At 39.0% G+C, this 26393-nt stretch overlaps 1 protein-coding gene across 2 annotated transcripts in view; it reads right to left on the minus strand.

Moving 5' to 3' along the window:
- SLC25A21 (solute carrier family 25 (mitochondrial oxoadipate carrier), member 21) overlaps positions 1 to 26393 on the minus strand; it is a 541855-nt gene that overhangs the window by 126171 nt on the left and 389291 nt on the right. For both annotated transcript variants that reach the window (XM_014538612.1, XM_005864975.2), the window contains exon 7: positions 11616 to 11699. In XM_014538612.1, the coding sequence (XP_014394098.1) occupies positions 11616 to 11699 (84 nt within the window). The remainder of the gene's footprint in view (positions 1 to 11615; positions 11700 to 26393) is intronic.

Genomic DNA, 26393 nt, shown 5'->3' on the forward strand with positions numbered 1-26393 from the left:
GTATTAGCACACAATTTATGTGCATCAGGAAATTTGGCATGGTTTAGCATGTGCCCCTGAATTAAGATTTTCCCATGAGATTACAGTCAACTACAGACTGGACCTGAGGTCTTATCTGAAGGCTTGGTGGTGGAGGGTTTACCTCCAAGCTCACTCATGCAGTTGTTGGCAGGATCCAGTTCCTTCCGGTTATTGTTGGACTGAGGGCCTCAGTCCTCATTGGCTATTGGTCAGAGCTACCTTCAGTTCTTTGCCACATGGGTTTCTCCATAGGAGAGCTTCCTTCAAAGGGATGGAAAAGCCAAAGACCAAAAGAGCAAGAAGAGTAAGACAGGGACACCAAGACGAAAACCAGTCTTTGATATAGTTATCTTAAAAGGTGACATCTCATCACTTCTGTCATATTCTCTTCATTGGAAGGGAATCAATAAGCCTAGTTCATGCTCAAAAGTAGGGGATTATACAGAGCATAAACACAAGGAGGTGGGGATCACTGGGGTGATAGCGGTGGCAGCCTAGCATAGGGATCAATGGGAAATCATCAAAGGTCTCTGAATGTGCAAGTGGCATAATTTGTCCATCACCAGACATATATGCCCCAAACTAGAAATTCATTTGAAATTTCTCCTTCTCACTCAAACCTATATCCACTGTTGAATAATTCCAAGGAGTTTGTCATCATATTTTCTAATGACATAAAATAATAGCTTATCTTACAATCTTCAGTGTCTCAGATTTTATGCAAAAGAATAAGAGGCCTGTGGTGGCTTCTGAGAGAACAGTTTCCAAATATGGGAGTAGACAAAAGCCAGATCATGGGGATTAAGGAGTGAACAAGTGATTAAGAAACATTGTTGAAGTCTAACACATGTTTTATTTTACACATGAAACCAGATCTTTAGTTACTGATACAGTAGTGCTTTCCACATCTCCAGTTACCCATGATCAACCATGTCTGTAATATTAAATGGACAATTCCAGAAATAAAAATTCCTGAGTTTTAAATTGTGCACCATTCTGAGTAGTGTGACGAAATCTGACAACATCCCACTCCCTCCCACCTGGGACATGCATCATCCCTTTTGCCAGTGCACCCACCCTGCATATGCTACCTGCCCACTGGTCACTTAGTAGCCCGTTGGTTATCAGGTCGATTGTCATGGTATGGCAGTGATTATGGTCAAATAGCCCTCATTTTACTTAAGAACAGCCCCAAAGCACAAGAGTAGTGATGCTGGCAATTCAGATATGTCAAAGAGAAGCCGTAAAGTGCTTCCTTTAAGTGAAAAGGTGAAAGTCCTTGACTTAATAAGGAAAGAAAAAAATCCTATGTTGACATTGCTAAGGCCTATGGTAAGAACGAATCTTCCATTTGTGAAATTACCTAATTTACAGATTAAACTTTATCATAATTATGTATGTATAGGAGAAAACAGTACTGATAAGGCTCAATACTATCCATAGTTTCAGGCATACATTGTTACTATATGTCCTATTGCTTAATGGATTACATTGAAATACTCTTTTAATTTTGGTTCCTTTATAAATAGGGTCAACTTCTGGGAATTTTGTTATTTACATTATAAAATGCACATTGACCTGTTCACTGAAAATTGAAAGGATACAAAATGGTAATGACACTAGAGCACATTATTTTTGTTGGTTGGTTTGTTTTAATATGTTTTTTTTATTGATTTTAGAGATAGACAAAGGGAGAGGGAGAGAGAGAGAAACATCGATGTGAGAGAGAAATATCAATTGGTTGCCTTCTGTATGCACCCCTACTGCCCTTGCCACCTTTACCAGGGCTTGAACTGCACCCTGGGTACATGCCCTGATCAGGAGTCAAACCAATAACCTTTTGGTGCATGGGTTGATGCTCAACCAGCTGAGCCACCCTGGCCAGGCCCAGAGCACACTTTTTCTTTCATTTGGTTCTTGATTCTTCTAATTTAAGAAGGCTTCATGTAAAGAAATCAAAGAACTCATTAATCTAACACAAACTTACAAAATCTCGTTAAGAGTTTTCAAAGCTCATCTCACACTGTATCTCATTTTTTGTTACCACTGAGACTATGTCTGCATTAGAATTTCTTGTACTGGGGCTTTGTTTTCCTATGAGTTCTCTATAGTCAGAGAGGAGAATTATGAACATAGTGTATATTAGCAGGAGAACAAGGCCACTGCATATAGCAAGCATCTGCTTTAAGTATTAGTGCCCACATATTTCAACCTATATTGCAATTAAAAGATAGTTTTCACCATTTCTGACAATTCATCCAAGGAATTTTGGTTAAATGCCTTATTTTATATTTCATGAGGTTTTCTTGGTTATTACCCAATGCTCAAGTTGAGTTAGGCAAAGATACTGACAGGTCAAATAACTGAGTTTAGCTTATTCATTGAGCCTTAACCTTAAACTGAATCCTGTAACTTCCTTTTAGAGTCAGCTCTCCTAAGGATCATGGGCCTCTACCTTGGTCTCATGGGATGATGGTGCCACACTTCAAAACACATTTTAGTCCAACTTCATTCGCTCAAGATACCATTAAAAATGATATCTTTGGCATTGGCTGGTGTGGCTCAGTTGGTTGGGTGTTGTCCCATGTACCAGGAGGTTGCCAGTCCAATTTCTGGTCAAGAGCACATGCCCGGGTTTTGGGCTCTGTCCCAGGTGGTAGCCTGCAGGAGGTAGCTGATTGATGTTGTGCTCTCACATCGGTGTGTCTCCCTCTCTCCCTCACCCTTTCTCTCTCTCTCTAAAAATCAATAAACTATTCTTTAAGAAAAAGATGATAGCTTTGCATTATGTGAGAGCTTATCTTAGAATCCCATCTATTATTCTGGGGATCTCACTAAACTCCTTTCTGCTAAAGTTTTCTGGTTTGTCGAATGTAACCAACCATACCATCTCTTCCTTACCTCCTCCAAATGCTACTCAGCCAAGTGAGATAGATATGTGATTGTTTTGAATCCACAATAATGGAAACAGTGTAAATCTCAGGTGTTGCTTCTATTATTACTAATATCACTGTTTTAAGTTATAGATAGAGTAGGGAGCATGGTATAGGATGCAGAAGATTTCAGATGAGTCCCCATACCAACAAATAACAGCTATGAGATGATGGGAAAGTCCCTTAACATTTTATCAGTTTCTTGACTAGAAAACTAGAATCCATACTTCCTTCCCACATTCCTACCTGCCAATCTGAAGTGAGATAACACATGTGGACACATTCCATAAACAGTAAAGGGCTAACATGGTAACAAGTTCTGAATATAATCACTATTATATCAATAATGTCTGAATTTTCTCCTTTCCTCCAGTTTCAAGCTCCCTGAAAGACCCAGAGAGAAGGTAAAGCTAAAACTATGAGACAAAAAAATAATGGACCAGTGATGAAAGCAATGTAATTGAGTGATTAAACAGATTCCTAAGCAGGAACTGAATAAAAGCTTATCACAATTAATTCTCATGGATTCTCCAATGGCACCTGACTCATGGGACTTACAGAGAAAATGTAGCAATCTAATCCATAAGCAATTCAATTATAATTAAATACATGTATGTGTGTATATATAACTTCTTATGTTACCTTTTATTTCTGAGGAAAGTAAAATGAGATCAAATTTGCATATGACCAGGAATAGAAGATCCTACCAAAAAGATAGTATATTGAATGGTGTAATTCCACAAAATCAGAGACACTAGATGAAATCAATGTCGAAGATGAAATATTAACTCCTTTAACCTTGTCTATGGTATTTCAAATAATGCCTAAGTTACTTTCTACAATAAGAGAATTAGAAAAAGGTAGAAGAATTTTTAGATTTTCTTTCTCATTCGCATCTGGAAATGCTCAGTGTAACCACCACTAGAAAAAGAATTTTGTTTTTGGTAAAGACATTCTTTTTCCCGAGGTGACTATGATTCCAGCCCATCAGAAATCCAGAATAACTCAAAATATTTCCAGTGGGATATCTCCCATTGACGATGGAATCTCCTCACCTCCCATTAACACTCTATAAAACATGGGGACTATCTGCTCAGGCTCTGAACTGAGACACAAACCTTCCCGAAAGACAACTGCTTCCACCCAAACAACTGGTCCTCCTTTCCTCCTTGTCAGCACTGAGAGCCGAGAGAGGCCGTGTTTGGTCTCTTAATCAGGCCTTGCTGACGGGCTGACATCCCTGCAAACGTTTTCACTTACTCCTTGGCAACAGTTAAATCCTTGCCAAAGGCCAGTCAGTAATTCAGAAAACACTGTTCGTAAGAGGCTGGGGGAGTCGGAGTGTGACTGTCAGCTAGCAATCTGTGGTGATGACAGGAGGGAAATCTAGGAGCTGAAACCATTTTAAAGGTCACTCTGTGGGCAGAACTGAAGACCCCTGATTTAGAAAAGGAAACAGAAACCTGGGACATTGAAGTGCTGAGGATGCGGCTTTCTGAGCACTCTGGAAAGTCATTATCCACTCCTGACTGTAAAGACTGCTTTACAGCCTAATACAGCTTAATGAACAACCGTTTACCTTAGTGCTGGTGTAAAATAATCTGGTAAAATAGAAATGTCAAATAATGTACCAATAGTTTAATTGCCTAGCTTTAAAAAAAATATTGAAATAAGCTACTGTCTATGTTTCTTCAATATTCTTCCTCCTGATCCTTTATCCTTTCATTTTCAACCTTGAATTGCTAAATAACCAGAATTTAAAATTCTTAGTAACACAGCATAAGCTTTCTGTGAAAAGCAAATATATATATATATAATTAATGACTGCAAATTTATGAGGATAATATACTAAAATATTTATAAATCATTTTTAAAAGGAACACAGATTATTCAAGAAAAATAATAGTAGGCCCATGCTTGATTTTAGATCACCTATTTTCTCTCTTTCCAAAGCAAGAGAAGACTTGGAAGAAGAAATGGCTTCAGTCTACTGGATGCCATACATATTCTGGACCAGGGTCCCTCACTTATAAGACCTGCCAGACAGATTTGCTACAGTTTATTCTCCAAACTCTCACATTCTGTGTTATTTTTTTTCTGGTTTCATTTTTTCCCCTAGATGAAGAGGACACTTGCGCCATCATTCAGAAGCTCAGGCAAGCAGGGCTGAACTCTGTAATGTGGCAGCAAGAGCAGCTGAAACTTCCTGGTCTCCTCCTCCTACTCACATAACAAAGGAGCAGAGATGTAAAGAATAGCATGGTGCCTATAGTTACCAGTACTTTATTGTATACTTGAAAGTTGCCAAGAGAGTAGATCTTAAATGTTCTTGCCACACACAAAAATACAGCAATTATGTGAGGTGATGGAGGTGTTAACCAACCCTATTGTGGTAATCATTTCTCAATATATATGTGTGTATCAAACCAGCACATTATACACCTTAAACTCACACAATGTTACATGTCAAATATATCTCAATAAAGCTGGAAACAAAACAAGGGAACACTCAAGGGAGGTCCAGTGGGTCCCAAGAAGGGCCTCTTTAGTAAAACAAAAAGGAAGGGAGATAAGGCACTCAACGCACCAGGAAACTTATCACAGAAGCCATAGTGCACATCTGGAGCCTGCCAAACAATGGATTCACTTGGGCAAACCCAGTCAATGCCCAGTGATCCACACACACTTGATCTGCACTGCAAATTATCCGTTGAGGTGCCTGGGGTACATTCTGTAATTATTCATCGGAGTGAAAACTGCATTGGTTAAGGGGCAGTGAATCCACAGTGACCCATGACTCAGATGTATGAGAACGCCACTGGATCTGTAGGCAGATAAGAGGGACCGGCCCCAGGATCTGGGGAACAGTAATGCCAAGAACCACTCGCTTGCTCCTGTTTGGCAATGCTGGGTAGATGAGTTGGTTTCTGTTGGGTGATGAAGGGGAAGAAAGAAAAAGCAACAGCACCTACTGGGCCTTGTGAAGTTGGAACTTGGTTTAGGTGGTGAAGCCACTGATTACTCAAATAACCAATATTCCTGGCTATGGGTTAGGTTTAGCTCCTCCCCTGTCTCTTCACAACCATGGTTCTCTTCACTTCCATGTGACATTGAGGGACAGTTTCCAGAGACTACTTTACTCAGGGGAGTTGCTATAGGGGTAGGTTTCTCTGTTTTCAGAGGTCTTTTCTATTTTCAGAGTGGTTTTCAAAGTCACCTGGCCACGTTAGATTACATATGTCAATTTTTAAAAAGTAGAGCCACCAAGACACCAAATTAAGCCAATGATTTTGGGGTGATTTCACCTGTAAAAAGAATGTCCAAATCTTACCCAGTTGTTGTTGATTTTGAATTGTAGACACCCCACTTCCTTTGTCTGTGTCAAAAGCCACTCATTCCCTTTCTTAATGAAAACAAGAGGGAGTGATTATACCTCCTGGGGCTGTGCCATTTATGCTGTCTGAAAGGCACTTGAATGAGTGGCACATTATCTCACACATCTGGAGTTTACCAAATTAGCCAATTATGCTGGAGCTCATAAAACAAGGCCTTAAATGTCATTTAACTAGAAAATATTATAATCACCAAGTGGTCTGATTGTAAGATGATACTTGGGGCAGCATCAGTGGTTACAGAAAACAAATCATGAAACAAAACACAGTTCAAATGTCCCCCAAATGCAACCACATATTTTCTACTTTCTGAAGAATACTGTATTTCTGAAGGCACCAGCAATCAACATGTTTCTCATTTGAAACTAAGTTTAATCTGAACTAGTTGTTTCCTAGTTATTTGCCTTGGGCAAACCAATGCCTGAGAATTTTTCTCATAAGAAAACTAAAGAGCATGCAGGATGAGAATAGACTGATGGAAAACCATGCATTTTTCAGAGAGAGGGAGCTGTCTGCAAGGGATGGGCAATGATCAGATTAAGTGTTGAGTTGTTAGAGATTTGTGGTGCTGCCTCAGAATCAACAAGATTTGGTTGACTGAACATATACTGGTCTCTCAGAGCTTGCAGACTTCACTTGAAGAAGGAGATTAAAGCTATTCTAAATTGCTATGTGATTTGAGGGAGGGTATATACCAAAGGTATTTAAAAGTTGGGGTTTTATAGCCACTACTTCCACACTATCTTCTTTACATTCAATAAATACCAACAAAACTTGGTGTTTAGTGAAAAGTGACAGATAGAGTGTAAGGAAAAAACCATGGTATGCCACTAACACCGGGTGACTTCGGGCAAGTTATTTATTTCTCAGATCTTCAGTTACTTCATACAAAAGACAGACATAATGATGCTGTGTTGAGTTGAGAACGGTGCATTGTTGAGAATCATGAATAACAAAGTCCCTAGCATAGTGCCTTCACATTGAAGAAAATAAGCACTCTTTTTTGTCTTTACTTATGTCACCAGAATATCTTAAGTTCTGTTTAACACGTTTTCCCCCCCTCTTTATTTCAGGAGGAATGGCCACTGGGCAATTTCAGGGGAGGGAGAGTAAGGAGGTAGGCAGTACCAGGTAGTTTTTGTTTGTTTGTTTGTTTTTAGCATCTCAATCACTTGCTTTAGAGGAAGGACAAGTATGAAAGAAACTAGAAAAACATCCATGAGAGACTCTGGAACAACTGGAAGTGAGGCATGATGCATGAACTCACGGTAACAGAGACACCAGCCACTTTTGGCTAGGAAAGTACGAAACAAACCTTATTGGTTTTAAAGGCACCTAATCATCTAAGCTAAATCTTTGTGTCTCTCTGGGCTCACAATTACAGTAGATGGACTAGTTATTTATTTTTGTTAAACCAGAGAAAGATGAAGGATCATGGTGACAAAGGAGGTACTCTCAACAGTGACAAATTCCTTTCCTCTGAGTTCTCTCTTCTTTTTTAGATAAAACAGTGATGGCCTCTTTGGTAAAATCTAACTAAACATGATGATTTCATATTATGAAAGTCCTTACTCAGAATTTGGAAGGTATTTATTTTTTTACTTAAATTATTTTCACCTCTGTAAAGCTGGGTTGAAAAAACTATGTCTTTAATAGAAGTACTATATATCTATGATTTTGTGAAAAAAAAAGAATATCAGAAACAATAAAGGGTTTTGGACCTGGTGACTGAGCTATTGTCTCTAGGAAATGTGAATTCTGGGCAGAGAGGTGCAGAATTGCATCCCTAAGAACCACTACTTCACTTTCTTACAGAAGGGAGATGGGATATATGTGCAGATTCTAAGTGTATTAACAGAGTTTGATGTTTTCTAACGACATAAAAGGACTAGTTTTCAAAACCTTGAATTGGAGGGAGATAGGAAAACCCAGGAGACAGGAATTCTCCTAAATGTGCTAATAGTCAAATGGACTAGTGCTTCCTCCTTGAGGACCACAGACCAAACTGGTCTCCATGTACCTGAGTGACAAGAACATCTTTGAAAGCTCAGTGCACTCTAAAAGCTAAGTAAGAAAATCAAAAGGAACTGCTTTTGCTAGCAAAAAAATTCAACACGGTATGTGTTTAAAGGCTTTCTTTTCTTTTCTTTTTAACCTTAGGCAATGAAATGCTCTTACTCTGTATCAAACATAACAGGCAGCTTTTTCTCTTACAAATATTTCCATCTCTAAGAGAGGAGTGTTCTGGCTTTTGGCTAACAGCATGCCCATATCTAACGGCAGTACAGACAGAATGCCAATTTGCTGTAGAAGCAATTACACATACAGACTAGGAAAAGGCCAATTTCACTATGCAAGGACCACACATACTGTATGTTTGTTATATTATTTGATATCAAAGCAAAAACATCAAATTCTTCCTAAAACACACATGAAATGAAGAGCCTGGCTAAGGAACTCCCACATCTAATTCAGAGATATCTGTTACAGCTTACAGAACTTGGCAGTGCTGACACTACTGTTTTACTGGAAAGAGACACGTTTATTGATTCCATAATACACTATGACTTCTTTACATATATCTTGGGTAAAATGAGCATAATTTTGATACGAATTGCTATAAAACAGGTACACTATCAATGTATGACACTTAGGTATCACATCACCGGTGTAACAGCAAGAACTTGCCAATCCTATGTCACTAGGTGACCTCATAATATTTAATCAGGCATCAAGATTATTATCATAACTTAAGAGGGGTGGTCTATAGTAAGAATTATCATCTCTGTTTCATTTTGAAACATTACGATGTTGGTGTGATTCATTCATTTGTTCATTGTGCAATTACTATCTCTACTCAGTGCCAAATACAGGCCTCAGGGATACAGAGCTAAATGAGACATGGCCTTTAGGGAAATACATTCTTGAGGTGGGAGAGGGGAAACAGAAAATGAACACAATAAGTCAGGGCAATGCATACTATATTTTATATAGCATATGTAAATAAAGACTCATAGAGAAAGCATGTGGTAGAGAAAAGATGGTCAGAGAGAGTGAAACTGAGGACACCCTGGAATGAGGAGCTGCAGTTTCTTGTGTGGATTAGGGGGTTGGTCCTTCAGGAATAGGGAATAGCATGCAAAGTGTGAGAGTGTGAGAGAGCAGGGGGCTGAAACGTTTGCTATTCCTGGAGAGAATGTGTGAATGAGAAATGAGCCTGGAGAAGAAGGGATGCCACATTAGAAGGGGTCTGCACACCATGATGAAGAGGGCATATTTTCACATATTCCCAAATACTCTAGATAAAAAAATGAAAACAGTATGATACCGGCATAGAGATAGATAAATTAATAATACAGAACAGGAAGTGGAGAAACAGAATAGGAAAATTAGATGACATATGTGAAAGTTTAACAGTGAGTAAAGGATGGATTTTTCAACAAGTGGTGTTTGGACAATAGTCAATTATTAGTCAAACCACTTGAAAATAAAATTTAATTCCTATCTACCACACTGCACATGAAAAAATATTCTTATATGGATGAAAGATTTAAATGTAAAGTATCAGAAGAAAATGTTTATAATCTTGGGATTAGGGGATGACCTTCTTTTTATATGTAAATTTGACATCAAAATGGCAAAGCAAATTTTACAAAGCAAAACAGACAGATATAATCACAATCTTCAAAAAATACAAACTTTTGAAAGGTGTAAGACACTATAGTTGTAAGAAAAATGACAAGTTAGGAAAAATATTCGCATTATATGTAATAGCCAAAAGATTAGCACCTACAATAATATGCTGAGCTCCTACAAATCAATAAAAAAAATCACCTAACAGAAATGGGCAAAGGACACAGATAAGCAATTCATGAAAGAAATGATACTTTATGATACAAAAGTATGCTCAATTCCCATTACACCAAAGGAATACTATAGTTTTACTTTTCACCTGTTAGATAATAAGCAAGAGATGCATGTGAGGGACAGATATGCCAAATAATGGTTATAATGCCCAGGGTTTGACGGTATGAAAAATGAGAATTCAAACACTAAAGGTATGAAATCATTACGTCCTTTTTGCAAGATAATTTGGTAACATCTGATCCTGTAAATCCATATCTTCGTTTTATAGAAATATATACATAGGTATACACATATGCAAAACTCATTTTTTGCATACGCAAAACAACCAAGGATATTTACTGCACTGTTGTTCATAAGAGTGAAAATCTGAAAACAACCTAATGGTCCACAAAAAGGATTAATTTAATAAACTGCAGCAGGTAGATAAATAAATTACTATGCTGTTGTTGAAAGGAATATACTGGCATGGAAAGATGTTCATGATATATATTTAACTGAAATAAACAATTAGCAGAACAGTATCTACAGGACAAGCTGCCAAGAGAGATAGTGAACTATAGCAGTTAGCAGCATGGGTGTTGGGCTCAAGTAGCCCTAGATTTGAGTCCCAGCTCCACTGCTTACCGGATATGTGAAAATCACTAACTTCTCTGAGTCTTGGTTTCTTCATTTGTCCACCTGGAATGGATTCTAATAGGACTTACCTCTCAGAGTTATAAGGAGAATTTCTAGTACATAGTGAGGCTAAATATACTAGTTATTAGTACTACTGTTACCACTTTTCTATAATTATTTTCAATCAATTCTCTTATGAAAACAACTTCAAAAAATGCAATCTAATATCCTTTGGAAGATTATGCTGGATAAAGTCTTTAACTGAATTTATACATCAAAGACAATTTTAGCTTATATAATCAAAATATTGTATTATTTGTTCAACTAACAGGCTAATGAATTTGACACATCAATTTCTGATGTAGATCAGTTTTGATCGAATATTTGTAAACCACAATACAAACAAGGACCATGTTTGAGCAATATATTTAAGAATAAAAATAAGGAACTGTTAAGTTTACATAGGCCCAGTTATTGAGAACTCTAAAAAGCCTTCATGGCACAAATTAGAAATTGTCCTCTAGTCATCAAACATCAAGCTGATGTTTTTATGGTCGTTCCTATTGTATACCTATTCTTTTTATGGTAATTCCTATTGCACACATATTTAATTTTCAATCATATTATCAAGAACAACATCAAAAAGTAGGAAGGCACTCCTTTACACATTTTCCCCTAATAAGACTAGGAAAATATCCCATTCAAAATGAGAAAATGTGTTACGTAGTAATATATTTAATTGCCTAAATATATAACATAGAGTCTATATATGAAGAACCATACATACCCTTCTGTTCGGAAAATTGTTCGAAAACTGTCTCCTAAGCTTTTGTAACTGTTTGGATCAGTTGAACATCTCTGAATCTGGAACCTAAAAACAAAATTAAATACACACACACAAAAATCCAAGTTAAAGATTTTGCCAAATGGTTTTTCTCATTTTTCATCTTAGGAAACTCAGCCTTTTCATATTAACCCAAAAATATTATTTTTTTTTGCTATAGAGTTTATTGATTTATTTTTATAGACCATTTACCTTATTTTTGTAACCTTTAAATTATTGTATTTCTCTGTACTTTAATAGAAACTGTAGAAAAAGGTTTTTTCCCATCTGTTGCTCAGCCAGACAGATGCACCCTGAGGCATGCATGCTTTTCTCTTTTGTGAAAAACATACACATATGTCATCGATTGCTTTAATGGATAATTCAGAAATCTGAAGATGCATGTGAAATAAAGAAGTAGCTCCATTTCTTATCTTAATTAGTGCTCCTTGATGGTAAGTTAAGACAAAGGTTAACAATACAGAGCAGCTAATGTGGCCTAACTTGGATCCTGACTGTGAATTTGGAATTGATTCTGGCAGATAGGGAGGGGCCTGTGCTCAGAGTGAGAGTTGGCACTGCAGTGTGATACAGTTGAGGCTCACTCCTTCATGGTGGAGCAATTGGTCATTGTGGGTAGTTCAGGCTACCTGCATCTTTATAGAAGTACAATGCTCTGCATACAATTGGTGCTCAAAAAAGTGTCCCATTTTGCAATGCTAGATTCTTTTTTCTCCTTCTCTTTGGGTATGATCATGCATCTTGGAACTCTAACCTTCAAAATATGGAAGTTTTCAGTATGAGGGTAATTTTGTATTTTACCCTGGGGTTTGTTTCTAAAGAAGAAATTTATGACAAGTGTTTTCATTTCCTGACACCCCAGTTGTTCTGTTGTCAGGTTTCTTTAGTCTGCCTACTCCTTGTGTTTAACTTCCTTATCCCAATTCTGAATTAAGGCCCGTATCCCTTCTGTACTTTCCTCCATAATTTTAGCAAGCATTTTAAAAATTTTGCAAAAGCACCTCTTATATTATCTAATTTGAGATGTTTTTCTCAGATTGTTGCATTTTTGATAGGACCACAACTTCTACTCCTCTAAGAGTGATTTATTTTGTATTTCTAGACCCCAAGGAATTATGTTGAAAACTGATACATATATCACAGAAAAGAGTGAATAATTACTCTGATTGAAGAGGTTGAGCATATGAACAAAACAAGTATATGATAAGATTGGAAAGGATTTTTTAAAGTGGAGAGTTGTTGAATGTGATTGTTTAGGAGACTAACCATTCTGAAATGAGGGAATTAAGCCTTCATCAGAGTGCCTGGCACATATAAATCCATAAAAAATAGTTATTGCTTCATTGGGTGGATTAGAAGGAGAGCATGGAGGGCAGAACATGAAAGCAACACAATAGTCTAGGTGAAGATAAGAATGTCAGAATATGAATGGTGGCAACAGAAATGTAATAAAATGGATGAATTTGTTGGGTAATACTCTTTCTTTTAAAATAGTTTTCCTTTTTAAAATAATATATTCAACATGACCCCTTTTAATCTCCCTGAACCTGGCAAGTAATATTCCACAGCCCTAGACCTACCATTGTCAAAGTTTAAAATGCCTTAGATACTCATCTTCATAATGGTTTTGCTTGTCAGACTTATAAGATTACTAGCATGAAAATTTTAAAAGGTTTGTTTCTAGGCAAGAACTATATGTATACAATTTAAATTGCATGAAGCTTATCAGAAGATAGTGGACCAGGACAGCTAAGTCATTTAAACTAGTCTGGATCCAGATGTGCATCTGGTGTGTGTATAACCACTGGCCTAGAAGACTCAGTAAGCCGTTCTGTCTAGAATCAAGAACATGATCTGGTGTTCAAATAGATGGACCATGTTTGGTATTTCTGAACTACTGCATGTAGATGATAGAACAGAATCTCCATTTCTGATTTGCATATTTGTAACCTATATTCATTGCTGAGTGTGAAACATTTCCTTATGTCTAGTTGGGAAGTCTAAGACTCTTCTCTAATTGTTCTTTTGTTTGTTTAAATACACTTTTATTGATTTCAGAGAGGGAGGAAGAAGTAGAGAGGGCTAGAAACATCAATGATGAGAAACATTGATTGGCTGCTTCCTGCACACCCCCTACTGAGGATCAAACCCACACCTAGGCATGTGCTCTAACGGGAATTGAACTGTGACCTCCTGGTTCATAGCTTGATGCTCAACCACTGAGCAAAACTAGTTGGGCTAACTATTCTTTTAAGAAAATAACTTGAAAATATTTTGTATATTATAAAAGCATCACATGCTCATAGATTTTTCTCACTTATAATAATTTTTATTGTGTGTTTACCTCTGTCAAATTCTTTTCTAGATGCTTCTCTTTCAAATGACCAAGTATTTTAAAAAATTGCCATATGAAATAAAATGCTACAGAGTTTACAAAACCCAGGACATTATTTTTCAAGAAGCACAATAAACAAACAAACAAAGGAGAAAAAATAATTAGCAGTATATCCAAAATGTCACGTAGCATCAGTACCATGTGCCCAGGTGTTCATCAGAGGGAGCAATTACCACTTCCTGAGGAGGACCAAAAAGGATTTCAAGAAGGAGAAAGGATTTGAGCTGGCCCTGTAGGATTCAGAGAAGTGAAAGAGCAAGCTAGGAGAAAGCATGTCAGGTGGGGGGAGGGAGGAACAAAGGCCAGTGAGGAAAAGACCTTTCAAGAGAAATGAGGGAAAAGACCCCATCACAGCAACTGGCAACTGCTAGCTTCCTTCAGGGCAGGTGCTACAGCACGCTGCTGGTGGCATTCAGTTGCTCAGGGTGGGTGGAGAGCTGAGAGGGGTAGAGGAGGGTATTTAGGAGATAAAAGTCAAAGTCCGATACAGGTCATTTGAATTTTTCCTGCTCCTTAGCTGAGCACTTCAGCTAACTCTGCAGGGCCACTTCACAGTTGTGTGCCTCTGGCCCCAGAAGAGACTGTGAGAGTCAGCAGAGGGCAGAAGCAATGCTTGAAAAGTGTCCTGCCGGGGTAGAGGCATCAGCTTGGTCTATGATGTCGTGCGCTTGGGTAAGGCAGGCCTTCTGTTGGCTTAAGCAAAGACAAACACAGCACTACAGTTATTTCATAATTAACTAGTTATCTAATCTGGCCATTGGAAGTCTAAGCACTTCACTCACTAGTTGCAATTTCTTTCTTTTTTCAGAATCCAACAGATGGTATTTCCAATCCACTATTTATTAAGTTGATAAGAGTTCTTGAACATTTACGATGTATTAGGCATTCCATTATTTGAGGCATTATAAAGAATTAAGACATAATCCTGCCCTTTATTATTATTATTTTTAAAATTTTATCTTTATTGTTGAAAATATTACAGATGCCCTTTCCCTTTTCGCCCCCACTGACTCCCTCCACTCTGCTCCCATCCCCCACCCCCAGGACTTCACTGCACTATTGTCTGTGTCCATGGGTTATCCTATATAATAAGAGGCTAATTTGCAAGTTGTCCCCTCAACTGGGAGTTCGACTGGGAGTTCAACCAGGGAGCAGGCTGGCTAGCCAACCACCCGCAGTCCCTCCCCCTAGCCAGCCCCACCCCCAATCGCTCCTATGCAGTAAAAGCCTAATATGCAAATTGACTGAACGGCGGAATGACCGGTGGAATGACCAGTCACTATGACACACACTGACCACCAAGGGGCAGATGCTCAATGAAGGAGCTGCCCCCAGCCCGCAGGCTCCAGGCCAGCCAAGGCGGGTGCCAGCAGGGGCCCCCCTGATTGCCCCGCAGGTCACCCCACAGAGGGAGGCCACTGGCGGTGGCAGCAGGGGGTGGGGCCGGCGAGTGGGCAGTGCCAGGCCAGCCAAGGCAGGTGCCAGTGGAAGACCCTCAATCACCCTACTAGTCGCTCCACAAATCAGCCCTGATTGCTGGCCAAGCCTAAGGACCCTACCTGTGCACAAATTTCATGCACCGCGCCTCTAGTGTATATATATATATATATTTTCCCTTTGGTTAATCTCTTTTTGCTCCCCTTACCCTGTTCCCCTCTGAGTTTCATCAGTCTGTTCCATGCTCCCATGTCTCTAAACTTATAGGTAAGGTGAAGGAGTTAGGTGCAAATAGATGATTACTATATGCAAGGAATATGTTTAGGAATAGTGTTTTGGAATATCAGATGTCAGCCAATGAGTTTTATTGATACTGAATTAACACTAGTATCACTCTTATTGGAGATGATCTATGGGTAGACTGTGGCTGACAGAAAACAATATGACATAGAGACACTGGACTAAAGAGGGAAAACAGGAAGGTTATCTTTGGGCTAAATATCTGTGACTAAACTTTCCCCACCCACATTAGAGCAGGCAGCAAAGACAGTCAGTGGAATCCTTGAGGAGGGTTCCATTTAGAAGCTGACTGTCTGATGAGTGATGCTATGCTAATTACAAACAGGAGTGGCAACATCAAAGCAACATTACATGAGGAGCGTCCACAACAGCCTTGTCGAGCAATGCGAGGCACGGTAAATACTAATTCCTCAGTAAGGTCTATGCACCACTCTTTACTGCTGAAGCAGCTGGAGGTCCCATTAAACAGGCTAAGGCAAGAATAGCTGTCTCTTCTATTGCACATTTCACATACTGCATGTCTACACTCTTCAGAGAAAGTACATTCAGTATTTAGTTCCACTGCACATGACTTATTGTGATCACAGAGTTATCAGTTCTTCTAAGGAATCTGTTTCAAGTTGATATAATTACAGTGCATTTTGGTCAATCATGTAAAACAGCAATTTTCTTCTTCCTCTCCACTACATTTCAGCAACTTAAAAGGTCTCTCTCTTGGACTGAAGTTTTACATCAGCATGCTCCAAGCTGCATTCTGTGCTAACAAATTCTCTCTATGCTTGAGGAGACAAATTTCCAGTTACGTAATCCAACTGTTTGTAAAATTACAAAGGCAAAGCCACACCACACTTGATTATAGTTAGAAGAAAAGGTTGGACCTTTCCCTGGTCCTAATAAAAGCAGTTTAAACATATCTGGAACCTCCATATGACTAACTTCTTTTATTAGAAGGAAAAATTGCTGCCAAACTGGCAAACTGGACCATGAAGTATAACACTTGAGAAATGTTCAGTGCCTAACATCGGTCAGAACAAAACACAAGGGGAAGGAGTGTGGCTCAAAGCCTCCGTCCCATTGCCCAAGAGCCAGCAACCCCACCGGCTGCCACGCCAGGGCACACAGCACTGCACACCCTACAAATGGGAGGGAGCTGCCCTATCAGGGCAAGGAAAGGCTGCTCAACATTCACAAAAGCATCTTTTCAAAACCAAAGAATGATCTCACTTACTGAAAGAATTTTCTCTAAGCTGGTCAAGAATCATGGCTACAGCATTTCCCACTGACTTAACTGTGTGCTTAGTCAGTGGTACCAAATTTTAAACTAGTCTGTTGTTGATTCTCAGCACAGTTAGAAGTGCCACTTTAGGCCAGCTTGGTAGAGCACTTCTTAAGATATGGTCATAAGAAAGGCATGTATGTAAGAAGTAAAATGGCTTTGCTGCCTTAGTAGCCATAGGATGAGGTTGTCTGAAAATCCCCAAATTAAAAGTAATTTTGTAATCTATCATCTTCTTAAAAAATACTGATGATGTCAGATGGAGTCCATTCTTGGACTAAAGGCTTTAGGACACACACACACACACACACACACACACACATATGTATATATACATGTACATGTAATTTATAGATTTGTATGAAGAGCAGCAATTGAGTTGCAAAAAAGTCAGATTAGGGTAGGTGATGAGATTTGTCCTGAAGCTATTTTTGCATGGTATGCACTCTGCTTTTTACTTAGTGCGTAAGATTAACTGTGGAGCTTTAGGGTAGGGAACTGATGGAGATTTGGGAGGCGGGGCTGGTCCAAGCCATCCCCTGATACTGCCATTAATCCTGAGCAAAGCAACGAGATAGGTGAAGTTTATTTCTAGATCATTTTCCAATTCAAGAGTATTTTTGTGCTCTGTCCTACCTTCCCCTATTCAACCCTGCACTCAGAAAAGCATTCCCGTCAATCATTTATCCTTCTGTGGCTTTTAATTTGATAGACTGTTTCTCAGAACTCATCCCGTTAAAGGGATTTCAGCTAACAAACACAAGGTAGGAAGATTTGGTTTTGTTTAGGATGGAGATGAAGGGGACCTTTACCACCCAAGGTCCTAAAAGCATTTTTTTTTCCTGAGTGGAATTTTATGTTACCATCATGCACTGGGCTTCATAAAAATAACACCTTTGTGTCAAAGGAGGTGAGGCACTTTGGGGACCTGAAACACAGACTAGGAGTCACCGGCTATAATTCCAACGTTGCCACCAATAAATAGTAAACACTGGTGAGACTGTAATTTAATCTCATTGCCTTTCTCCTAGCAGTAAAATGGGACAGCAGACATTAGAGGACACTTAGATTTTGAAGGGACAGGGACACACAGACTTAATATTTGAGTTTGTTAGCCATAAGAGAGAAGAGACGTTTCATTTTGTCTTGTAAAGTCCAAAGGTCCATATTTTATAGGGGTGGAGCATGCTAATAAAAACTGTACACTGACAATAAGTGGTGATGAACCTAATGAAACTCCCTGCAGAGATCTTTGTAAATGTGTACGAACAAAGATTATTAGTAATTACCAGAATGTTACACGTGCTCCTTAATAAACACTTAAGAAACCCACTAATGAGTCAGAGATTAACAGACTAAAGGTTTGCAATTACAGACACATTAAAAGGATCACTGTAGGAAGATTAAATAAAGATTTTAATTCACTGTAATTAGCCTATCTTACCAAATAAGATGCTACTCCTAAGGGGTATGTTTGTTTTCTTGCTGGTTGATTGAGCATGGCCTAAGTCAGACTGAACGTGCAAATACATGCCCGAGATTGGGAAACTTAGGTGCACACCCCTAGCTGACAAACTTTGGGGAAAGGCCCTGAAAAGCACATCTTTAGAAAAATTCCCACCATGTTTATCTGTTTCCTGAACTCTGAAGGGTAACCAGTGAGGCTTCCCCAAAGGAAGGAACCCCTGTTCCCACGAAGGCGGCCCACTGCCCGGCAGGGGCTGGGCCTCTGCATCGGCCAGCCCTGCAGAAAGAGCACTCAGATGGTGGGGAGGTGGGGCGCTGATTTTAGAGATGATTCTGTCAGTTCTTTTCAGTAAGTGCTAGAAAGGAAGATTTCCTTCTAAGTTTGCTCTACGTCCACCGTTTTATTGCTCCAGTGTTAAGTACCCTGTGATTGTGAATAGTAATTAGAAAAACAAAATAGTTAGCTGGTATTTGTTTTATTTCAGATTGATACTAAGCCATAACATTGCCTTAGCAACGGCGAGCACAGAGTCCTTTCATCACATTGGAAGGGTGTGGTTTACAGTGCCAGACAGATCTCTGCCTCCACACTTCCTGAGTGCCCCTCTGCAGGCGGGGTGAGGCTAAGAGTTCTTGAGACCCAGAGGTGAATAAGCCACAGATCTTGCCCCCTAGAAGGGAACAAACATGTGAGGGGCAGGGAGGTGTTAGTAAGCAATGATAAAATAAGGCAGAATACAAATATTAAATAGAGATCCTAGGAACTTGGTTCACCCGCGATTTAAGCGTTGCCTTCACAGTCTGGGCCTGGCATAAGTTAACACCACAAAACAATGCTAACAAATCTACAAGCATCTTGAGTTTGGCTGTGCCCTGGCAGTGAGCCCTGACTGAAGTTCTAAGCTGTACTCAGACAGGGTTGGCTGTTTATCAAATTATTCTAAAAATTCAGGGACAAGAAAAAGACTTTTCCTGATTGTTGCTCAGTCATCTTCCTAGAAGCATCTCTTGATAAAAGAAACAGAAACCTATACCTGGAAATAAATAATAAATAAATAGATGTCCTTTGCCTGTTTAAAGTGTGAGTGTCTTTACTCGGTGTAGGCAGGGCTAGGTGGGTTGGGCTATGCTTTGACTTAGTGTTTATGATATTGTAAAGGAGACCAATAAATTTCTCTCCATGATTATAAAACAGTTTATAATTTGAAGAACTGTGTAACCTGGAGTGCTCTGTCAGCCTAGATAATTACTACAGATAAAGTAACAACATCTTGGCAAGGCCACAAAAGCAAGAGAAATCTGTACCATGTAATTTTGAACAAGTTTTTTAACAAAGCCTCAAACATATTATCTCTCTGAAATATCAGATCAACCCAGATAGACTAATTACACTTTAAGTAATTTCCTGTGATCCTAGACACATCTGATTGCAGTCTCATTTCATAAGCCAAGGAGATTTAAAGGCTGCTATTCTGTCACTGTGCATTTCACAATTTATACCTTAACAGTATTTAAATAACCTATAAATGGCTCATCATTTTGCCAACCAAAATTTTGTGACAATAGACATTTACCCATTTGTCCCTGATTATTGTGATAAAATAGGTCTAGTTTTGTGCATCTTACACAATTATAAGACATATAGTATTTCTAGTATTTGAATCTGCATAAAATTTGACATTGTAAAATGAATCATGATAAGAGACTTTATTCTACCATCTGGCACAAGTTTTTCCAGTTGTGTATATTACTTGTGGGATAATAACTAAGTGTACTGACATATAATTTTAAAATCTATTTTAATAGCAATATGCTAGTTAACAAGTTAGAGACAAATGATCATTAGAGATTACAACCTAAATCTAATAATGTTAAACCACAAGTAATAAAATAGGCTAATTTAAATAGTTGTATAATTAAAATGCTCCAAGCATAAACTGGTCTCAATTAAACAAAAGCTTGACTGGCATGACTCTCAGACATTTTGTTTTGTGAAATGAATGTGACATTATAAACCTATACTTAATATTAGATGAGAGTGCTGCCACTCTTTGAATATACACATATGTACTATATATACATTCAATTAAATTTACATTTAATGTCAACAAATGACCTCACATCCAGATGCAGCCACCTACATTTTCCCAAGTGCACTGGGATATAGCTGGCGATTACAGTGGTTCATTAGTATGAAACCAACTTGTGTGTGGGAATGAGGGAAGGATGGCTCACATATCGGAAATGAAACCCATTATCTAGGCAATGAGAACAGAGAGAGCTACATCAACTTCATCAATAAAATGTTAAAATTATAATAGTCATGACAAGTATCAAAGTTTTCCCACATTCCCAAAATAATTAGTTTTTAAAAACTTGAACTTCTCCCCCAAAAGAGAAAAGTTCGCTCTATTCTTTCTCTCTCTGATCCTCCTCACCTACCTCCTTGGGTGCTAGCATTCACCAATAGCACCTATTGCCTGGTGACAGAGAACCACACAACATCATTCTTACCCGTTCAACATCAGCCCATTGCTCAGGATGAGACTGAAGTTCTTGGTTTCTGGCCTCCATAAAAGATTTCCAGGGTATTAGAAAGCAGAACCCTCTTACTGGCCCTGGGAACTCGGCCACTTGACAGGAATTAATTATGCACTAGAAACCCTAGTCCAGGGTCCCAGGAAGGAAGCTGTCAGAGAACATAGAGTCTCTGGAGACCTACCGTACCATTCGACGTTTTCACTGATCAAATATGCCTGTTTTATGGCTTAGCACTAATAAGGAACAGTACTTTCAATAATGTCAAAGAAAGGACAACTAAAAAGTGAGTTGTTTCTTTGTATTTGTAAGCATAAAAGTGAAAGAAAATAAACTTGGCTAATAAGGAAGAAGACATGCTTAAGTCTATCATAGTTGAGGGAAATTTCAAGGAACGTTTTCATTGTTATACCATGATTGACCTCATATGTTACCAAGATTTGGAGGAGTTGTTATCAGTTTTAAATATGGACACAGTTTTCAAAAGCATTTCATAGGTGGCCAGAACCCCCAATGACAAAGAAATGGTAACCATCTTGCTTAGTTGTAAATCACTTTTAACTTTGAGAGCAGTTTTACACAGATGATCTCATCTCAGGTTCCCCTTAGTTTCACAGTTCCTTATATTTGTAGGGCTAGAATCACTTGAAAAAGAAGAAGAGGAAAACTATCAGATTGAAGTTAGAAAGGCATAAGACTAGAGGGAATAGGTTTACTGAAGTCTCTCAGCTGTACTGCAGATTTTTCTCTCTAGTTCAATGACCAGCAAAGTTGGTTCTATCAATCCCAGCTTTTTTAGTTGTCAAAAAGGGAATATGTTACTTGCACATCAGGCAACTACCTTTGAGGTTTATCTTTGGAACTCTAAGGAAATCAGCCCTGAATGAATTGTGCTGGAGGGAGCCAGGTTTCAGAGATGCACCAATGGTGTTCATTTACTTTGAGCTGTCACCGGCAGGAGTACAGACTGTGGACGGAAAGAGATCTCTTCATGGGGAGGTGGGATGGACATCTTTGTAGAAGAGTTTAGATGCCCTCTTATTTGAAGAGCAAACGACCTCATGTGATTCCTTTCAGCCCTCTCATTGTAGACACTGGGTTGATACATTCTGGACCTTTCCAAAAATATATTTCTATATTTATCTAGCACCTATTTTATGGGTTTATTTATTTCCAAATGTTTAAATACCTACTGTGTGACTAGGGAACATCCTCAAGGCCAATATCAACTAATGAGCTTTATAACTTTCTCTGTCTCTCTCTCTCTCTCCTTCTACCTCTCCCTCCCTCCCTTTCTCTTTCTCTCCACTAAATATTTTGATAATGAATATTCCATTATGTCATGAACCCACGCTCAAAAGAGCCCCAGCAGAAGGGTGTGTTTTCCTTATTATCATCAAATAACATACTAAAAATAATTAAAAGTCACGTAGAACACTGGCAACCGAAGAGATGTGTGAATTATTCCCACCCAGGAGCAGGCTTAACTTGTCTTCAGAACTTGTACAGAAGACTATGCTTTGATAATTAACCAAATGTTTAATAAAAAAATTGATATTTTTGGCAGAATTACAGGTGGGTACTTTGGCAGGTAGCAAAGCACTATAAGACAGTTGAAGTCATTTAATTTTATAAAATGCTGATCTTAATCCAACTACCAGCTTTTATCTGAATGTAACCTTGCATTTTAGAATGTAATTACCATAAAAACAAACAAACACAAAATCCTCTTTGTTCTACTAATTAAGATGCAGATATTTGGATATCTTGGTTAATTTAGGTTACCTAAAATCTTAAAAACTAAACATAAGGCATTCATTTAAAATGAGACTCAAGTAAGAAACTGGTAGTGAATACATAAGATTGAACCTCCTCCTCCAAACTATTGCTAGAAGAGTTTCGGTTGTGTCCAATAAAACTCAGTGCACTCTCATTCAATTAATCATCAAATAAGTATGAAGGTTAGATTTAAACCGTTGGAGATTTATCCTCTCCCTTCACAAGTAAAACCTTATCATTGAGTATAAAAGAACAAAACATGTTTCGAAACAGTGGAATTTACAGAGAACTCAAGCCAACTACTATTTGAGTGGCTACTCTGTCCAGGCACTTAGGTTTTACACTCTGCTTTATGAAGACATCAACCCTCTTCCAGGAGTTTGCATTCTAATAGGAGACAAACAGGTAGCATTCCAGCATTAAAAACAGGCAAGTCTTCCAAGATTTGTCATATTCTTGCTTGTCTCCTTAGACAGTACACAGGGAACCCAACATAGCATTTTTGTAGTGCCTAAGGTTGGTAGGGACCTTCTGAATGGGAGTTACCCTCCTGTGTTATTGTTACACAGCTATCTCCTGGGGCCTGGCAAGGCTTGGGCAGGCCAGTCCATACTTTAATGGCCTCACAGTGTTTTGCTGATTGCTTTCCCTGTATGGTTTTGTCCTCCATGCCCCTAAGCCACTTCCCCTGCTCCCCTCACCTCTTCCCACTCTTTCCTGCATTCCTCCTATGACCTGTAATCAGTCTCTCATGACCAGCAGTGAACTGAGGACCAGACAACCAGCTTGGTCATGGCTCTTAGTGAGGGCCTGAGGGGCCTACTATGAATCAGGTCCATCAACATTAGTGTTTGGCCTTTGCAACATCGATTTTGGCTGTTCAGAGACCGTCTATACATGTGTTTTGTTTCTCAGTTCTGTGCCTGAGAGCTGAGGTTCTGAGAAAAGTGGTCTGGCTGAGTTTGAACTTTCTCTGAGAATGAGCTGTTCTGAGAGAAGGGAAGAGCAGACAGCCTCCTTTTCCCTGGTGTCTTCTCCCCTAGGCTCTGTGGTCCTGCTCAGGTACAGCTCCTCAGGCAGGTGGAAGGATGGCCCTGTGCGTGTGCTGCTATCCCTTCAGGATCTCTCCACTTCAAGGGCTTAATAAAGAGTCCTTTATTAAGAACTAATTTATAACTTAGGATGAGGGTGAGGATGATGCCACAAAGCACAGCTGTCGCAGCCATGACGATCCCTTCCTCATTGTGTCCCCCTATTTGTTTTGTGCGTTCCGTTTCTGTGTGATTCTGCAAACAAAATGCCTTTCCATGTTTTTGTGTTTGTTTTCTTCCCCATGGACTGTGTGGTGTCTATTATTTAGATTCTCATAGATGCATGTTTAGTTAGAAAATTTGAGAAAAATGTGAAAATGACTCTTGAAAAACCTAAATATTTCTAGAATTGTGACTATATCACTGTGGTTCTGTTATTATCCATTTTGGGTGGAGGGAAGAGAGAGAGAGAGAGAGAGAGAGAGAGAGAGAGAGAGAGAGAGAGAAACGACTGCAAAGGATTCTACTTCCCAGTAAAAATACTTTTGGATCCATTTTGGGTGGAGGGAAAAGAGAGAGAGAGAGAGAGAGAGAGAGAGAGAGAGAGAGAGAGAAACGACTGCAAAGGATTCTACTTCCCAGTAAAAATACTTTTGGAACTGCTAAGCCCACTCTTACTCATGTGCATTAAGTCAAATTTTGGCAGAAATCATGGAACAGCTGCAATTCCATACTTTGAATTGTCTCTTTAAAAAATCTTCATATAATTTATAGAATTGTTGGCATGTATTCCCTAATTTTTTCATTCCCTTGAATGTAGACAACTTGGGAAAAAAGGATTGGAGAAATAAGTATTTTTATGGTTTAGTCATTATATTCACAACTTTAAATACGCAATACCGAGAGATTGCTTCAATTAAGATAGATTTAAATAGATATTTTTAGTAATATTACTGTGTCAGGTTGAGTTTCAAGAGAATTAAAATGCTATGCAATTTCTGAATGTTTTTATGACTTAAGAAAATATTTTGCCATAGGTAAACAAGTACACAATTAAAGATACCAGACTTTCAGATACAAATAAGATAAAGAATTTTTTTAAAAAATCCCAAGTTTAAATATCCTAGAAATATGAGGCATAAACAGATACCCTTTTTGCTACATTGCAGTACCTATCTTTAGCTTCACCAAGGGCTTTAATTGCTAGAACTGATATGTCTCAAGGTGATACAGACTGGAGGGATGGAGGGGGCTATTAGAGAGACCATGTGTGGCAAGGAGGTATAATGAGTTCTCCTGGGACTGGCGCAGGGGAAATCCATCAGAGACTGTGGTGGAAGCGATAAGTCCACCTCAAGCCTCCTGATCCCTTTTCCGTTATGTGAAGTTGATGCTGGAAGATACCTGCACAACCAGGTAGTGAGTAGATCCCCAGCCCCCATACACCCAAGTGTAGGTAATGGTTTCTTTCAATGGAATCTAACTGAAGTAGTGTATGTCATTTCTAGACTGAGGCTTTTAAGAAGTAAGTGGGGCTTCTCCATTCCCTCTCTTGTTCTACCTGTAAGATGAACTTTGTAAGATACATCTTACATCAAAACTAGCTACTTATCACATCAGCTCTGCATCACCTGCAATAGGGAAGCTCTAGTGGGTACAGAGCCACAAGATGAAAGGAACCTAAATCACACACTGAGGAAAACTTCCTACCCTGGAAATACTCACATGGGACTACTATGTGAGTATATTTCATTGGGGTAAACCACTGGAACTTAGGGGGTTATTTGTTACTGCATCTAGATTTGCCTTAACTGATCCAAGAATCAAGAATGTCCTGTCTCGGCCTTTCTCTGCAGACCAGTTCCTTCTGGTCACTTGTGCTTCCTGGCCTCCCTTCCCCCCCCACCCCCCACACACAACACTGACTTTGATAGAGTACCCAGCCTCAGTGTAATATGACACAAACCTAATACCCACCATTTACTCCTTTCTGCCACCACGTGTGCCAACTAGCTTCCATTTGCTCCTCGAGGTTCACTCTCTCCTCTTTCCCACCCTGTTCACTGCCCTGAGAGGTGATCTGAATGGATTACATCAAAAGACACCTGTGTTCTCGGCCTTCCAGTTAGAGTCGTCAATGAAAAGCCCTGGCAGGTGACAGGAACACGTGACAAAAATGAGTTTGTGGTATTATTTGTCTGGCTCCTTCCTGTGAGGCTTCCTCAGGCTTGTCTCTGTCCCCAGAAGTTCACTGCTCCTCTTAAGCAGCCCTCTCTTCACGACTTTCATCTTTCAAGTTCTGGTAACCTTTCCCTTCACACACGCATTTGTACTTAGAGGTACTGACAGCTTTATCTCCTGCTGCTGGTAGCCCCAGGATCCTGAGTTCTTCCTTCCCATTTCCTTACACCCTGCCCATACCTTAAAAATAAACCCATTTATATACACTCTTCAAATCATCCTAATTTGAGAGTGTCCCCTGTTTTCTGTAGGTTTGC

This window comes from Myotis brandtii, unplaced genomic scaffold, assembly GCF_000412655.1.
Source record: "Myotis brandtii unplaced genomic scaffold, ASM41265v1 scaffold194, whole genome shotgun sequence".
In the NCBI taxonomy this organism is placed as follows: Eukaryota; Metazoa; Chordata; class Mammalia; order Chiroptera; family Vespertilionidae; genus Myotis; species Myotis brandtii.